This window comes from Zeus faber (assembly GCF_960531495.2).
Source record: "Zeus faber genome assembly, chromosome: 11".
Taxonomy (NCBI): Eukaryota; Metazoa; Chordata; class Actinopteri; order Zeiformes; family Zeidae; genus Zeus; species Zeus faber.
The window spans coordinates 31,270,724-31,289,154 of NC_137205.1; the positions used below are offsets into that span (position 1 = coordinate 31,270,724).

At 44.0% G+C, this 18,431-nt stretch overlaps 2 protein-coding genes across 2 annotated transcripts; one reads left to right on the forward strand and one right to left on the reverse strand.

The window, feature by feature from the left end:
- Nucleotides 1-5,416: 5,416 nt before the first annotated feature.
- Nucleotides 5,417-15,282, forward strand: fbxw9 (F-box and WD repeat domain containing 9). The gene is made up of 7 exons (XM_080009476.1): nt 5,417-5,658; nt 6,171-6,315; nt 7,344-8,214; nt 8,727-8,875; nt 12,428-12,631; nt 12,749-12,814; nt 13,835-15,282. The coding sequence occupies exons 1-7, from the start codon at nt 5,600-5,602 to the stop codon at nt 13,907-13,909; spliced, it is 1,569 nt and encodes a 522-aa protein (XP_079865602.1). The 5' UTR covers nt 5,417-5,599; the 3' UTR covers nt 13,910-15,282.
- A 209-nt stretch (nt 15,283-15,491) lies between these two features.
- Nucleotides 15,492-16,695, reverse strand: LOC307236900 (guanine nucleotide-binding protein G(I)/G(S)/G(O) subunit gamma-12-like; the record flags this gene model as incomplete). Its single annotated transcript, XM_080009478.1, has 2 exons — nt 15,492-15,617; nt 16,603-16,695. 2 exons carry the CDS (start codon nt 16,693-16,695, stop codon nt 15,492-15,494), a joined length of 219 nt encoding a protein of 72 aa, XP_079865604.1.
- Nucleotides 16,696-18,431: the final 1,736 nt, after the last annotated feature.

Below are 18,431 nucleotides of genomic sequence, written 5' to 3' on the forward strand. Positions count from 1 at the left end.
AACAGTGCGAGGGGAGAAAGGGATACGAAGTAAGGAGATAAAAATAAGATATCAAATAAGAATAAAAGTAATAACGTTATGGTAATAAACTTTATTTGTACAGCACCTTTCATAAACATTCCATTACTTCATGAGCGGTGTCGGCCAACCTTTCCAGAAAATTAGAACCTTTTATTGCAAATTCTGGCTCCATGTGGAAAAAAAGTATGGAAGAGAAATCCACTCGTCATGGAAACATGCCAATAATATATTCCCCCCAGTACCAGTAGCAGTCACCAGGGTGCATAATCATATGATGTCTTTGTGACGTCACAACTCGGCCCCTTTGAAGCTGAGAAATTGGATCTTGCATCAGTTTATGCAAAAGAAGAGGAAATTGTCAATCTGTGACATGGCGACAGCCAGTCTCGGCCGGTAAAAGTAATACTAATACTACTAATACTAAATACTAATAATAAATAAATAACAATAATATAATAAGAAATAATAATAATAATGATAATAATAATAATAAGAATGAGGATGATATAATAATAATAATAATTTATTATTATTATTATTACAAAAATAAAAAAATTATATAGCTGCAGGCAGCAAAACACGGGGTCCAGTTTAACCGTTTTAGGTGCGTATTAGTTTTTTGGTTTCTGTGAAATGCAAAACAATTTGCAAGTTATGGACTTACATCTGGACTAATCAGCGTGGACTTACGTCTGCATGTTTATTCTGCCTTTCAGTTTAAATATTCCTGAAGAACAGTGTTTCAAGAATTAAGATCAATACGGGTAACATGTTTGTTTTTTAACAACCACTTAGAGACGTATGGTGGATTTATACGGCATTGGTTCGTAACGTTACTGTTCTCAATAGAACGCCCATTTCTGTCAATGTTCGGAGCATTTGTAAAGTTGGATCAATAGATCTTGATATAAATGTAGATTAGCATGAATCAAACTGTCCTGACAGCACCTATGAAACATTCCCATTTCAACCATTGAACATAAGTTCTAATGTGAAATAATTTGTTCAGTTCTAAATAACTGATTTAACAGTCCTCATTTTGTTTAAAAGCTGTAAAATAGAGTGCATTTGGAAATTTGGACAAGAAATGAGACGACAGGTCAGATAATTGTTTTGCGCTGCTATCACACATGTTCTCCAGGCAATGTCCAAATGTGATTTTGTCCAAAACATCTGGACAAAATAAACAATAACAAAGTATTTATAAAGATCACACAACCAGTAATATGTGTATATTATTAAAATGGCAATCTAAATGTGTAATGTGAAATAAAAGAAAATGGATAACTCGTATGAAGCTGTCAAAGTAAACAGTGTTAATAAACGTTGTGTTATATGTAATTGTTTACCTAAAAAAAGAACAATGTTTGGGATGCAATTTACAATTACAATTTACAATTTACATTACACATTTCTATAACAGCAGCTAAACATTTGTGATGTATGTATTACAAAAACTAAGCCATCTTAAGAAAGGTCGAAAAGAAATGATTCACCTTCATTTCACTTTTATTTTTATTTTTTTTACCATTTTCTCTACCGTGATGTCAGTCACCTTGTTGTTGTTGTTGTTGTTGTTGTTGCTGCTGCTGCACCTGACACAGAAGGAGCCTCCTGTGATAAACTGTCGCTGGACGGTGGAAATGTTTGTCGTCAGGTTGGTCGTGTTGTATTGTACCAGGTGACGCTGCACGACAGACGTTGTCATAGTTACTGGGACATCCACGTCAGGCTGCATTGCATCATGGGTGACTTCTGGAGTTCCACTGATGGTGCATTTGTATTTCTCTGTCAGTTAAAATTCTGGCAGGTGTGGTCGTCATCGTCAGTGTTATATGCTGTATACTTTTGCTATTGCAATGTTCGTAGTATTCACTTACTTTGTGTTGTCGTTGGGCGTCAATAACTTCTGTCTGTAGCCCTGTCAAATACTGGTTGAGTTTGGCAGAATGAATTATTACTATTACAGATACTCCATGTATTTGGACATATCCGCAACATAAACAAAAGAGAGGAAAGGAATATAAAGCAAAGCAGAAAGGAGTCCAAAGCAACCACACTCTGTGCACGAAGATAATAAAATTAATTCTGAAAGACGAAGCTTGGATTTATACCTTGGCATGATGATGTCACAAAGTTGCCCGCTCCTGAAACGAATGAAATTAGATTCAAGATGTTTATTCCTCACATACATATACTTACTTCCATACATATATGCAGTGAAATGTCTTTGCAACGCACCCGGAGATTATGCACAATAGTTACAACAGTTTTTCACTAATTTCTGCTCCAAATCTAGATCGATTTTGATCAAACATCCCGGTTCTAACAAGACCTCCACCTGTCTGTGCATTCTGCCGTTGTTGTGTTTGACATACTTTTAGCCCAAAAGCTGATAATAAAAATATTAAAAATATATAGCTACAGGCAGCACTACACAGGGTCCAGTGTAGTGATGTTAGGTACAGTATGTATTACAGGTTCCGAGGTAAAACACATCGTATTGCACTTACTTTCTTGCACTTGTCACTGAATGTTTCTCTTGCATTGTTTAGTTTAAATGTCCCTCAATGACGCTGTTCTAACAATTACGATCTTCCTGGATCACGCGGTGCAGACAAAAAAGAAAGGGACGGTTCCTCCAAAGGTTCTTAGAACTTCCTGCGGTGCAACTCCTTCTGTGACCAATTATACACCGATCAGCCACAACATTAGAAGCACCACTAATAACCACTAGTATTATGTAGCTCCCCCTTGTTCACCAAAGCTGCTATGACCCGTGGAGGCATGGACTCCACCAGACTCTGAAGGTGTCCTGTGGTATCTGGCACCAAGACGTTAGCAGCAGATCCTTTAAGTCCTGGAAGTTGGAGGTGGGGCCCCTCGTGGATCAGCTTGTTGTTCCAGGACATCCCACGGATGTTCCATGGGATCGGACCCTAACCCCACCCATCCACATGATGTAGAAGGAAAGGTGATTCATCAGACCTACACCTTCTTCCATTGCTCCATGGTCCAGTTGTGACGCTCACGTGTCCATTGTAGGTGCTTTCAGGGGTGGACAGGGGTCAGACACTCCGGACACTGTGAGCTCCCATACGCAGCAAGCTGCCATGCACTGTGTGTTCTACACCTTTCTATCACAGCAACATTCACTTTTTCAACACTTTATCTTACAGTAGTTCTTCTGTGGGATCGAACCAGACGGGTTAGACTTCCCTCCCCACGCGCATCAATGAGCCTTGGGCCCCGTGACCCTGTCGCCGGTTCCCTGGTCGTCCTTCCTTGGAGCACGTTTGGTAGGTAGTAACCACTGCACAGCGGGAACAGCCACAAGACCTGTGCTCTGATGAGATGCTCTGACCCAGTCGTCCAGCATCACAATGTGCTCCTTGTCAAGTGGCTCAGATCCTTACGCTGCTTCAACACATCAACTTCAACAACTGACTCTTCACTTGCTGCCTCACATAATAATAATATATAACAGTATATATATAATAATAAAATATCCCACCTCTTGACAGGTGCCATTGGAACCAGATGATCAATGTTATTCACTTCACCTGTCACTGGTTTTAATGTTGTGGCTGATCAGTGTAGTTTTCGGGGTTTTGTAAAATGCAGCACTGGCTTGAGTTGTCTGTCTACGCGGGTTGTGTGTGAACACTATCCAGTCCACAGGGCGCAAGATGCTTGCATAACTGCGGAGGATGATGTCAGAAAGCGATCCGCTCCTGAAACCAATCAAATTGTGTCAACGTTCTTCTACTTCTGGTAAAAAAAAAAGTTTTTCACAAATTTTTGCTCCGAATGTCGATCGATATTGATGAAACTCCAACAAGACGTCTAAAACGTCCTGGTTCTAACGAGACCTCAACCATGTCTGTGAGTACTGCGGTTGCCGTGTTTTAGCCTGAAAAATGGCAAGAAAATTAAAAATAATAAAATCCGAGCAAAAACAATCGGGTTCCAGCGCTGCGGGCTGGACCCCTCATAAATATATTGCTCTCGGCAGCAATACACAGGGTCAAGTTTAACCATGTTAGGAACGTATTACAGAAAAGACAAAAAACACAGCACGCAAAAGAAAGGGGCGCTTCCTCGAAAGCTTCTAAGAACTTCCTGCGGTGTGAAAACGCCTTCTGTGACCGATGATAGTTTGTGGGATTCTGTGGACGCAAGTCACTGGATGTGAACGAGTCTTGGGCGATGCTTGGATTTACGACGCGTTGGATGATGATGTCACAGAGCGCCTGTAGTTTCTTGATGAATTTGATGTGTTGATGAAGAAGGCGAGACCGCTGACGCTGACTTGAGTAAAATAATAGATTTATTACAAAAGAACAGCGTGTGGATCCTCTGTCGAATAATTTCGGGCATGTTCTTTTATGCCTGCCCACAGACAACATTTACCATTTGGTTCCCCTACATAGGTCACAGGTCACATTTCACCTCCCTTATCACGGGACCCCTGGTGATGTGCTCTCTCTCTCTCGGGACCCCTGGCGCCGTCTCTTAGTAATTATCTCATACGATGGGGCTGTCTTGGGACGCCACACCCTCCAAGACACCTCACGCCCTGCTCCTGAGTTTTTCACAAATTTCTTCTCCAAATGTGGATCGATATCAATCAAACGTCCCCCTGCAGGATGGACCCCCTAATAATAATAATAATAATAATAATAATAATCAGATAGTAATATAATTATATAATATTATAAATATATAAAAAATAATCGAATAATAATAAATGTTCCAATAACTATCTGATGGAATATATTTCTGATGATCATGTAATAATACAGAGTATAATGATAAAATACATTATCATACTAGATTCCTGGCTATTACTACATGCAGGTCCCTTACAAACAAATGAAAAGATAAATAACCAAATAAAAAACTACCCAATAAATATAGAAATAAACACATAAATAAATGTATTCAACATAAATCATTTAATACATAAATACGCAAATAGAATCTATTATTTGTGTTTGTTCGTAAGAGGAGCCAGCGTACATACCCTCCTGCTCGGCAGGTGGCGCCAACCCACCTTGATGACGGCACATGTTGACGTCACGGCCCGTGACCCGGAAGGACTTTCGGTGTCTGTAGTTTGTGTTTACGTTGGAGGCCGAGAGGGAGCCCGTGAGGCGCGGGACGGCAGGTGGGACGGCAGGTGGGACGGCAGGTGGGACGGCTGGTGGGACGGCAGGTGGGACGGCTGGTGGGACGGCAGGTGGGACGGCAGGTGGGACGGCTGGTGGGACGGCTGGTGGGACGGCTAGTGGGACGGCAGGTGGGACGGCTGGTGGGACGGCTGGTGGGACGGCAGGTGGGACGGCAGGTGGGACGGCTGGTGGGACGGCTGGTGGGACGGCAGGTGGGACGGACCATTATCGGTTGGAGTCGGGCCTCGCACGGGCTGCTTCGCTACCCAGGGGGACACCGGGGGGACACCGGGGGGACACCGGGGGGGCGGACGGGACCGGGCTCCGTGGCTGGCGGGTCCCTCTGAGCTCTGGTGTCGTGGTGAGAAGCTGCCACTTGTTCCCAAAGTGCAGGTGAAACGCTGATGATGTCTGACGTCACAGAGCGTGTGGAGGAGACGGAGGGTGAGCAGGACGGAGCGGGGTAAGGCTGATCCACAACATTACACAACAGAATAGAACATAGCACATTATGATGAGATTTGTATTTAATAAAGTTCTAATATGACGCAATAAAACATAGTATAATACAATACAATCTACAACATTGGTGAAATTAATATTCATATTTTGTGTGGATGCTGAATGAATGAATGAACGGTGGTGCCTGAGTGACATGTGACTTATTATTTGTCTTTTTTTTAATTTGCCATAAGATCAGTTCTAACCAATCTCCTGATTGTTCTCATAATAATAAAAATGTCTTATCAGTTGGAGGAGCTGTCACAGGATAAAAGCTCTATGTTGTGGTGCTAAACCTCAAATAATACTCATGTTAAGTTGACTTATCTTTGGTAAAATCACAATACCTGAATATAACAAAATTAAATAGCATATCATCCAAAATGTCCAAATCCTAATTTTCTTGAACTGATTAATTATTTTATATAATTTTATATAATTATTGATTATTGAGTTAGATCTTTGGCTTTTCAGTCCTCCAGGTGGTCAAACCTCCCTTACTCAGCCCAGCCCCTCTCCCACCGTCCAGGACAGTGGGTTGTTGTCGTTGCCGTGGGAGATAGTGGCTCAGATCGCATCCCATCTCCCTGCCCAGTGTGTCATGACCGTTCTGCCGAAGGTGGGTTGGGCTCAAACAACATTTTGTTTTGTTTTTATTAGACATGGTGTAGTAGATGGTATTATCCTCATGGGGATTTTTTTCCTGCACAATAGACAACATGGATGAAGGCTTACTTACTATTAAACATCTTTTTTTTTCTTTTTTTTACCCATATTTCAAGATTTGAGAGGTTTATTTGTCACATACATATACATGCTTTCATACATATACATACTTTCATACATAATATGCAGTGAAATGTGCCCGAACATTATGCACAATAGTTACTATACCGAACATAATATCTAGCATAATTCCTACCTATCAACTAACTGAAAATCACTGATTCCTAAAACCTAATGCAGTTAGTGAATAGAATAATATAAATAAAATTTAAATTAAATAAGACTCAAAAAGATAATACAAAGCGGGGGTACAAAATAGAAGGGAATAGAGTTATGTATATGGGATAGACTATTTGTATATACAGATATGTGCAGTTAAAATATTAACAGTACAGTATACAATAACAAGACAGCAATACAGTCACAGTAACAGTATTTCTTATTTCATATATATATATATATATATATATATATGATTATATGATTGCCTATCGTCGTTTTTTAAGTCACCAGATTCCACAGTCCTTTGTTTCTGGCCTAATTTCAGGCAAATTTTGACATTTAGATCTTAAAAATGCCACAACAATTAGAACATGAATTGGGTGCTGTTTTATCATTTGAGGCAAATTAACTTTTGGAGCAGAATGTCAACAAATGGCTGTGGATACAGTGGATGTGTATTCTCACACTGTTATACGTTTATACCAAATTTGTGGCATAAAATGTGTGACTTAATTAATTAATTGCAAACATAATTGTGAACTTTCGTCCAGGTTCACAGCTGAACTGTGGATTGGCCACGCATCGCCATGAGCATGATGCATTTGGAATGAAAGCCTCTATAATTAGCTGCGTATTGTGGATCAATCAATTTCCCATTGTTTTCCTCTGTAATCACACCTCCTTTGTGCTCCCGGTCAGGTGTGCCAGGCCTTGGGTGATGTGTGTAAGGACAGCACGGCCTGGCAGCTCCGGGCGCGCAGGCTAACGGGCTCCCGGGTGGTCTTCCCCGTGGGTCCGAGGGAGGGCTTCGACTGGCCCACCGCCTGCATGGAGATGGAGAATCTGACCGCCTGCTGGGCAGGGGTGAGGTGCTCCGTCTACCCGCCAGACCCGGAAGCAAGGGTCGAGTGGAGGAGGGAGGGAGACCGAGAACAGAGGCCGGAGGAGGCCGCGTCCGTGATGCTTGAGGGGGGAGGCAACGAGAGAGGGATCCTGGACGCCATCGAGGGCAGGGAAAGAGCGATCGACGGGGCAGACCCCCAGGAGGACCCGGCGGACCCCCATCAGGATGAAGGACAGGAGGCAGGGGGCGTCCAGATTCAGGAGGAGTCAGGGTTCCAGGCAGCTCTCCAGAGGGCGCTCCAGAGGGAGTGCGTCCCCCGTCCAGATTCCCTGGAGAGCGTCCCCCTGCCCCCGGGCCACTACGCACAGATCAACTCGGTCCTCCTGGTGGGGGGCGAGGGGGCGGTGTGCGCCTCCGGTTCCAGGGACTGGAACGTCAACCTGTGGGACCTGCGAGATGCCCCCGGTGGCAGGACGGTGCACAGGCTGGTGCCGCATGGCCTGGCCACCAGCCACCGCGGCTGGGTGTGGTGCCTGGCGGCCCGGGGCCCCCTGCTGGCCTCCGGGAGCTTCGACCACACCATCAGACTGTGGGACCTGGAGGCGGGGGGCGAGGAGCGGGGCTTGATCCCGGCCCGGGCCGTGGTCCTCTGCCTGGCCTTCAGCCAGCCCAACCTGCTGCTGGCCGGGACCTTCGACAAGACGGTCAGCGTCTACGACACCAGGGGTGAGGAGCCGCGCAGCGAACCTTCCGTTTCCAGATGTTCTAGCTGTAGATCCACACCAGAGGATTCCCTCCATGAACGCCTTAGGTTCAGTATGATACACAAAAAATAATTCCAGAGATTGTTTCTCGGTTTTTATTTATCATAAAGAATAGCGAGGGTCGGGTGCGGCTCGAGCGGCACCAGGGTTTAAAACCCGGATCCCGGATCCCTCTCTTCTTTTTCTCCCGGAAAAGACAGAAATGATTGTAAAATGACAATAAAACATGTAGAGAACTATAGAGATTGTTGGGTTGTAAATCGCAGTGAACCAGAAAGGTTCAATATGAATGTGTGTGTTGGTTACACTCCTGATACAGATTGAGTTGATTGATTGTTAAAACAGTATTGATGGTGATGCATTGGTCGGATGGAAGACACTATCTCAGTATTTCGGTATTAAATAATTGGAGTTGATTCAATCAACTGATGAACGTGTCTTTGTTTTTTTTTGGTCTGTGTTTTGGGGCTGCAGCGTCTGACCCCCTGGTGACCAGCCTCCAGCTGCACAGTAAAGCCGTGATGTGTCTGGCGGCAGACGAGCAGTACATCATCTCTGGGAGCCAGGACCGAACCGTGGCCGTGTACGACCGCAGGGCGGGGAAAACCCTCCACAAGCTGCGGGTAGACACGCGCACGCACACACACACTAGAGACTTATGTCATCATCGCTCCCTCCGGGAAAGTGTTCAAATCAATTAATGTATTTAAATTGATTATGTAAAAATAATAAATTTTCAAATAAATGTAAAGTTTTTGTACATCTGCCATAAACCCAAAACATAACTAAAATATTTAAGATAGAAAAAAAATATGTATTTCAATATGGGAAAAAAAAATACAGGAATTTTCACCAGATGACCTGAAAAGCCCTCTTCTAGAATGATTGGCGTGATTTTGTACGGGTGTGCATCTGCATAGAAAATAAAACTAATAATAATATCTTTATCCTTGGCAAATTTAGGCTTTCATCAATAAACTGCAACAGGAAGGTTTCTTTTTCCCTTCGTTTATACAAATAAATAGTACTTTTTTTTATAAGGAATGATCAACAAAAACAATTACAAACCAAATCTATTTAAGTAAATAATGGAAAATATTACAAAAAAAAAAACGTAAAACTGAAGCTAAGCCAAACTTTTGAGGGTTTGCTGCTTCCATCGCTACGATGCAAATCAGCGGCAGAACTGCATGACGGCAATATTTGACACCACGTGCCTTACATTATCTGCACGCCGGAACATGTAAACAAACATGGAGGAACGTGGAGCTTCGGGAAATGACTCATTGGGTGGATTATGACAACATTTGCCCGTCTGTTGGCGCGCCGCGACAACTTCAGGCGAGAGAGTCGGGAGCGCGACTGAAATGGGCAAAAGTGAGGAACCGATGAGTAGAACCGGTTCTTGATACCGTGATACCATCGAGAACCCTTTAATGGGATTAAATATCGTGACGTCAGACAGACTTCTCTTGTAGATGAATCATGGAAAATGAGAACGGTGCGAGTTTTCCTTTTGCATCAAGCGGCGAAAGAGTCGTAGCGCGACGTGTTTGAGTTTATTCTCCGCACTTGACGTCGCACGTCCTGCCTGCGGGTGCTGCACATGTGCACCCGGCGATGACGACCCTGAAACCATGCACCCTGCAGCCCTGTTCTGCCGTGATAACTGCACCTACGTCTGCATTTCCCACTTTAAATATCATGTTGATCGATATTATTGACATTGAAAGTGACGAGATTACCAATTTTAACTGATAATTAATACTTAAAATGTTTAGTATGACTATACTTCATTTGAATAAGCGATATCTGCATTTGGTTGCTTCAATAAACAGCAAGTTGTACGTTAGTTGCCTGGCTCTGTTCTCTCTCAGATTTACACGCCACCTTCCTTTTATTATTGTTTATTCCTTGTAGTCGAATACAGTTATATTCAAGATTCGAGATTCAAGAGCTTTATTCGTCACATACACATATATACTTTCATACACATATACAATGGGGCAAAAAAGTATTTAGTCAGCCACCAATTGTGCAAGTTCTCCCACTTAAAACGATTAGAGAGGCCTGTTATTTGCATCATAGGTTCACCTCAACTATGAGAGACAAAATGAGAACAAAAAATCCAGAAAATCACATTGTCTGATTTTTAAAGAATTTATTTACAAATTATGGTGGAAATAAGTATTTGGTCAATAACAAAAGTTCATCTCAATACTTTGTTATATACCCTTTGTTTGCAATGACAGAGGTCAAACGTTTTCTGTAAGTCTTCACAAGGTTTTCACACACTGTTGCTGGTATTTTGGCCCATTCCTCCATGAAGATCTCCTCTAGAGCAGTGATGTTTTGAGGCTGTCGCTGGGCAACACAGACTTTCAACTCCCTCCAAAGATTTTCTATGGGGTTGAGATCTGGAGACTGGCTAGGCCACTCCAGGACCTTGAAATGCTTCTTACGAAGCCACTCCTTCGTTGCCCGGGCGGTGTGTTTGGGATCATTGTCATGCTGAAAGACCCAGCCATGTTTCATCTTCAATGCCCTTGCTGATGGAAGGAGGTTTTCACTCAAAATCTCACGATACATGGCCCCATTCATTCTTTCCTTTACACGGATCAGTCGTCCTGGTCCCTTCGCAGAAAAACATCCCCAAAGCATGATGTTTCCACCCCCATGCTTCACAGTAGGTATGGTGTTCTTTGGATGCAACTCAGCTTTCTTTCTCCTCCAAACACGACAAGTTGAGTTTTTACCAAAAAGTTCTATTTTGGTTTCATTTGACCATATGACATCCTCCCAATCCTCTTCTGGATCATCCAAATGCTCTCTAGCAAACTTCAGACGGGCCTGGACATGTAGTGGCTTAAGCAGGGGGACACGTCTGGCACTGCAGGATTTGAGTCCCTGGCGGCGTAGTGTGTTACTGATGGTAGCCTTTGTTACTTTGGTCCCAGCTCTCTGCAGGTCATTCACTAGGTCCCCCCGTGTGGTTCTGGGATGTTTTCTCTCCGTTCTTGTGATCATTTTGACCCCACGGGGTGAGATCTTACGTGGAGCCCCAGATCGAGGGAGATTATCAGTGGTCTTGTATGTCTTCCATTTTCTAATAATTGCTCCCACAGTTGATTTCTTCACAACAAGCTGCTTACCTATTGCAGATTCAGTCTTCCCAGCCTGGTGCAGGTCTACAGTTTTGTTTCTGGTGTCCTTTGACAGCTCTTGGTCTTGGCCATAGTGGAGTTTGGAGTGTGACTGTTTGAGGTTGTGGACAGGTGTCTTTTATACTGATAACAAGTTCAAACAGGTGCCATTAATACAGGTAACGAGTGGAGGACAGAGGAGCCTCTCAAAGAAAAAGTTACAGGTCTGTGAAAGCCAGAAATCGTGCTTGTTTGTAGGTGACCAAATACTTATTTTACAGAGGAATTTACCAATTAATTCATTAAAAATCCTACAATGTGATTTCCTGGATTTTTTCCCCCCATTCTGTCTCTCATAGTCGAAGTGAACCTATGATGAAAATTACAGGCCTCTCTCATCTTTTTAAGTGGGAGAACTTGCACAATTGGTGGCTGACTAAATACTTTTTTGCCCCACTGTATACTTTCATACATATATATACTTTCATACATATATGCAGTGAAATGTAAAGCAACGCACCCGGTGATAGCACACAATATGTCCTATGAAAAATTTCTTTCGAATAGACCAACAAACTGACTCCTAAAACGTAATACAGTAAGTCGAATACTTATAGAATAGAATAAAAATATATAGAATATAATAAAATAAAATGGAATAGATGAAGGGAATATGCTTATGTATATGGAATAGGTAATTATGTATACAACCGGAGCACCAGCGCAGGGGGCGGCGCCACTATCGCCAATTTCATATTTGTATGAGTGATATTGGAAGGATTTCATTTAATGGAGTAATAAAAGACTCATCTGTTTGAGCACTTAAGGACATGTGACATTTTTTTTACAAGCACCACTACGTTGGTGACAAGACCAATAATTCCAAATAAATCGCACGCCGAGGAGGGATACGGACTCCGTCGAAATGTGAATGTGGTCATATGTTTGTTACTCGGTCGTCCAGCCCCGTCATTGGTGACGTTTGAGGGCGTGGTGGCAGGCCTGGTTTGATGGACGCTCTTGTCTCCCCAGCTGCGCTCCTACCTGCTGTCCATGAGCTACGGCGGCAGCGAGGTGTGGGCGGGGGACAACCGCGGCGCCATCCACGCCTTCTCCCTGCAGGGCGGGGTCCTCCGGGCGCTGTCGCAGTTCGACGTGGGCCACACGGCCGTGGTCACCGGCGTCCACCGCTCCGCCGGCAGCTTGTACACCTGCTCCTCCGACCGCACCCTCAAGGTACGCCGCCCCGCCCCGACGCAGGTGGAGACGCCGCACCGCCCCGTCGCAGGTGGAGGTTTGTGGGTTTTCGATGGTGTCTCATAGCTAGAGAGGCCTCTTTCAATGTTTGTGTAGGTCCATCTTCCCTGCGCTCCACCAAGGACTCTCTGCACGCTGCAACACCAGGAGGGAGTGAGCGGGGTAAGAGTCAGGCATTAATGATGTCCATTAATTATAACTACTACTACTACTAATACTACTAGTACTGCTGCTGCTACTATTACTACTACTACTACTACTACTACTACTAATATGGCTGCTACTACTACTACTACTACTATGGCTGCTACTACTACTACTACTACTAATACGGCTGCTACTACTACTACTACTACTTCTACTACTACTACTACTGCGACTACTCGTACTGCTTCTACAACTACTAATATTGCTGCTACTGCTACTACTATTACTACTTCTACAACTACTACTACTACTGCTAATACTACTACTGCTGCTGCTACTACTACTTCTACTACTACTAATACTACTACTTCTACTACTACTATTACTACAACTACTACTGCTGCTACTGCTGCTACTACTACTGCTACTTTTACTACTACTACTACTTCTACTACTATTACTACAACTACAACTACTACTGCTGCTACTACTAATACTACTTTTACTACTACTACTACTGCTGCTACTTGTACTACTACTGCTACTACTGCTACTACTACTACTGCTGCTTTTGCTACTACTACTATTACTACTACTACCACTACTACTTCTACTACTACTAATATTAATACTCATACTACTACTACTACTACTACTACTACTTCTGCTGCTGCTACTACTACTACTAACTATCACTACTATTACTACTACTACTACTCACACTGCTACTGCTACTGCTACTACTACTACTGCTGCTTTTGCTACTACTACTACTACTAATACTACCACTACTACTTCTACTACTACTAATATTAATACTCATACTACTACCACTACTACTACTTCTGCTGCTACTACTACTACTACTACTACTACTACTACTAACTATCGCTACTATTACTACTACTACTACTCACACTGCTACTGCTACAGCTACTACTGCTGCTGCAGGTGGCTTGGTTGGAATGCTGGTGTGTGGTGCAGAACAGTTTGTTTTTGTTTTGGAGCTCAGCAGCATCTTGCTTCCTCCTCCAGCTGAGCGTGGAGGCCGGCGTCCTGGCCGTGGCCTCGGGTGAGATGTCGGTGGAGGTATGGAGAGTCCGGACATGAAGGGCGGGGCGCGGGAAAGGAACGTGAACGTGGAGCAAGGAGCCGGAGGACAGACTGAGGCTGCTCCGCCCCCCCCCGCACTGTGGATGACAGCCTTCTCCAACATGTTTGTTTATTCTTTTTTGGAGACGAGTCGGAGCGGGAGCGGCCTGCAGCTCCGAGGCACGTGCTGTGGGTTGTTTACCTCTGCCCCGTGCAGCCGTTGCTGTTTTACTATTTGCACTTGATATAAGTTCATATAATAAGCTGCTGTTGAACGTTTTAAAGAAGGTGATTATATTGATTATTAATTGTTATGTAAGACGGGGACGGGAGGTGGGGACCTAACGGCGATCCACACCCATAATGGAGGGGATGAGGAGTCATAAGACGAGCAACAGAAAATACTTGAAGCTTTACTGGTTTATACCTTGACTGAATTCATTCACATTCCGAACTGTTGTCACTTGTCGCCAGTGAAGCGACTGAACACCCTGGAGCACTCAACACCCCTCCATTCACCTGTGCAGGGGGCTAAAAGCTGTTCCGTAACGGGCCACCAGGGGCACTCTACGCGCCGTGTCGTTTTGATTTCCCAGAGCAGCCGTAGCCGCCGGGTGGAATGGGATCGGATCGTAAAGTCGACGTACAAATGTGTCCACAGAGGCGTTATTTCTTTTCTCACCTGGATTTATTCTTCGGTACGGTCAAGGTGCACATACTGTATGTTTGGAAAGATAACGTTCCAGCCGCCCCACTTTAGATCTTTCGGGCTTTTTTTTTTTTCCCCTGCTTGTCTGTCAAAGGACATTCAGGCGTGATCAATGTGCTTCCACATTTTAAACGTTGAATTCAAACGTCACATGAGCAGCACGACACGTCGCTTCACAGATTTCTATCAACGTGAAGGTCAACGCGTTAAAGCCACACGTACGGACTGAAGCGCCGTCTATTGACGACATCTCTCCACTGGTTTCCCCGCTCGAAGGAATGCTGAAGCAGAAGTTGAAATGGGACTTTGAAGCGTGGACAAAAACTGTTTTTATTAAAATGTGTGTGTTACAGACTTGTTCATGAAACAATGGTAAAACAAACCGTCCCAAACAGATGAAGTGTATGATGCTCTGTCTCTCATGTCACGAGGTTAAATAAGACAACAATCCTCCGGTGACATTTTGCCTAATGCAGCGTTTTGTCTCTTTAGAACAACATGTCAGAATCAGATCAGTGATATTTCCATATTTGCTATATTATATCGTATCTATTATATAGCAAATAAATATAGTATATATCCCATATTTACAATATTTATGTTGTAATGGATCACACTTGCGTTATTACTCTTCAGAGCCAAATAAAATGTAGTATTGTAATAAAAGATGTGTTATACATTTCCTTGTTGTTTTTTTTTCATTTAAAAACATCTTTTAGCAAACCTGATATAAAACAAACAAAGAATAAACATGCAAAATGTCATATTTTGTTGACATTTCTCCAACTTTCGTTCAAACTGTTGGGCTCCCACGGTGGAGGAGCCGGGCTCTGGTAGCACCGCCGCATCACAGTTGGCTCCGATTCGCTCCGCGGTCCAATCCCACAGTTTCTACAGCAGGACGCAGCTCCTCTTGTCTTTGAAGGGGTTGGACGAGGCAGCGATGCCCATGAGCAAGGCGTCGCCGCGCCGGTGCTCCTGACAGAACCGGACCAGGTCGGCCGCCGCCAGGGAGATCTGCTGGGGCGGGGCGCCAGGACACGGCAGGACCTTTCATTTATTACCACGACCTCTGCACATTCTACCTCCTGGCACACGCTGCTGCCCGCTGCACATCTCAAATACATGTATTTGTCATGTCTTTATTTTTATGCGGAGGGAACGTGAAGCTGACGTCACGTTGCTGGAGCAAGCCGCCATATGTGGGGGGGGTCACTCGCATTGACCGCGAACGTCACTGCACGTTTGAGTTGAGTTTTGAGTTGGTCTGGACGTCTTGTTCGGTGGAAAACTGCCACAGAAAAACTTGCAACCGTCTTGTGTGAAAGCTCCACCCTCTTTTTCTCCCCTTCTCCGATTTCGTACATTTGTTGTGTTTTGTCTATTTCTCTGCAATTCAATGGAAACGATCCTCCGAAAATGGCGGGCCGAGTCCATAGCAACCCCACAGCAACCGTCAAACTTCACATTCCCTATGTCATTTCATGTAAATACTTTTGTTAAACTTTGCATTACATCATTTTGACATTTGCTTCTCTCTTCTGTACGAACCTAGAGCCAGTAGAACTGGAACCTTGTTTTTGTAAATAAACTTGCCCAATAAAGCTTGATTCTGATTAATACACGTACACAATCCAACATTTGAAAAATTTTAAGTGATTTTAAACAATACTCTCGAAGCACTTTTCTAAAAGGCAGTTTAAATGGCACTCATAAGAAATGATGACAGGAGGCCTATTCTAACATTTTTGTGACGAGTGAAACAAAGAGTACGACACGAGGATAAAGACTTTGACAGACGCAAACAGCGTTTCGTAAAAATATCTGAAATTTGAATGTGGATCTCCCTCTGGGGATCAATAAGTCTTATCTGATGTGACCTCACTCCTCTACATTCCACACCTCCTGGAAACAACCTGCTCGTAAAACAAACCTTTCGGAGATGACGTTTCATTTGTAAAAAAGCACATTGCTATGGAAACGTGCGGTTGCTTGCACACACCTTGAGCCTCTCCATCCCTGCCTCCGCCCGGAGCTGGTGCACCACCCGCCTGGCCTGGACCACACTGTTGCTGCTGCAGCCCTTCCCCGACATGCTGCAGGAGATGGACCTCACCGGTAAATTGAATAACCAGGTCAATGAGTAATAAAGGAATATATGAGTGTAAATAAAACTTGCACTCGCTCTCCGAGCTGCTGAGCTGCTTCTCAACCACGGCTCGGTCGTGCAGGAGAATCTGGAGGCTTCACCTTTTGCCTTGGACCTCCCATTCCGGTTTGTGTCTATTTTGTTTTCCCACCTTTCACCAGACGCTCGTCCTCTGTGGAGCGCGTTTAAAAAAAGAGCCTGTGATGTAGAAAGAGAAGGTCACACATCACAGCTCTGCAAATGTCACAGAGATGCCCCGCATCACCTCACTGCCACCGTGATGCTTATAGGGTCTACACACACTGCCCAGCCGTGTGTGTGTGTGTGCGTGTGTGTGCATGTGCGTGTGTGTGTGTGTGTGTGTGTGCATGTGTGTGTGCGTGTGTGTGCATGTGCGTGTGTCTGTGTGTGTGTGCGTGTGTGTGCATGTGCGTGTGTGTGCATGTGCGTGTGTGTGTGTGTGTGTGTATAGGTAATATAGATTTGTTGATAGAATGTCAGACAGACAAATTACCAAATGACCCCAAAATTTGGTAAAATACAATAAGTTATTAAGTAAACCTGACAGTGAAACATAAATCTAAAGATAAGAAAGAAAAAAAAATGATAATAGTAATAATAATAATAATAATAATACCCTACTACTACTACTACTACTACTACTACTACTACTACCACTACTACTACAAATAATAATAATAATGATGGTGATAATAATAATACTAATACTACGTCTACTACTACTACTTATAATAATAATAATAATAATAATAATAATAATAATGAAAGGTAATATTATTATATGATCAATATCTTGTATGCTGTATATTCCACCTCACAGTGACCACTTACATTTACATTTACATTTAGTCATTTATCAGACGCTTTTATCCAAAGCGACTTACAAGGGAGAATAACATTCAGCTACATTGCGACAGAGATTAGTGTAACAACAACATTAGTGTAACAATAAATACTGCAAGGTGGTGCTAAGTAATTGTAGATTAGGACAGGAGGTACTCACTGAAGAGCTGGGTCTTCAGGTGCTTCTTAAAGACAGAGAGGGAGGTCCCCGCTCTGGTCATTTTTGGCAGCTCGTTCCACCAACGTGGAACTACAAATGAGAATAGCCTGGATTGCCATGGCTGTATGGCCGGCAGAGCCAGGCGACGCTCATTTGACGAGCGCAGCATCCGGGGGGCAACATGTGCTCTTACAAGAGCACTTAAGTAGGTGGGAGCATTCCCAGCAATCACTCTGTAGGCCAGAATCAGAGACTTGAACTTGATGCGGGCGGCTACAGGTAACCAAGCGGCTACAGGTAACCAAGCGGCTACAGGTAACCAAGCGGCTACAGGTAACCAAGCGGCTACAGGTAACCAGTGGAGCTCGATGAGCAGCGGAGTGACATGTGCCCTCTTTGGCTGGTTGAACACCAGTCGCGCCGCCGCATTCTGTATCATCTGTAGTGGCTTCACCGCACAGGCCTCAAGCCTGTTAAGAGGGCGTTGCAGTAGTCGAGACGGGACATCACCAAGGTTGTAGCAGCAGTTGAGTGGCATATTGGGTCAGGTACGGCCTGACTTTTCGGATGTTGAGTAGTGCGAAGCGGCAGGACCGGGAGACGGTGGCAACATGGTCCGAGAATGTCAGTTGGTCATCAATAATGACACCAAGATTCC

Coding starts and splice junctions, on each gene's coding strand:
- fbxw9 (XM_080009476.1), top strand. CDS start 5,600: ATGATGTCTGACGTCACAGAGCGTGTGGAGGAGACGGAGGGTGAGCAG. Junction 5,659..6,170: donor GGTGAGCAGGACGGAGCGGG/GTAAGGCTGATC, acceptor TTGGCTTTTCAG/TCCTCCAGGTGGTCAAACCT. Junction 8,215..8,726: donor CAGCGTCTACGACACCAGGG/GTGAGGAGCCGC, acceptor TTGGGGCTGCAG/CGTCTGACCCCCTGGTGACC.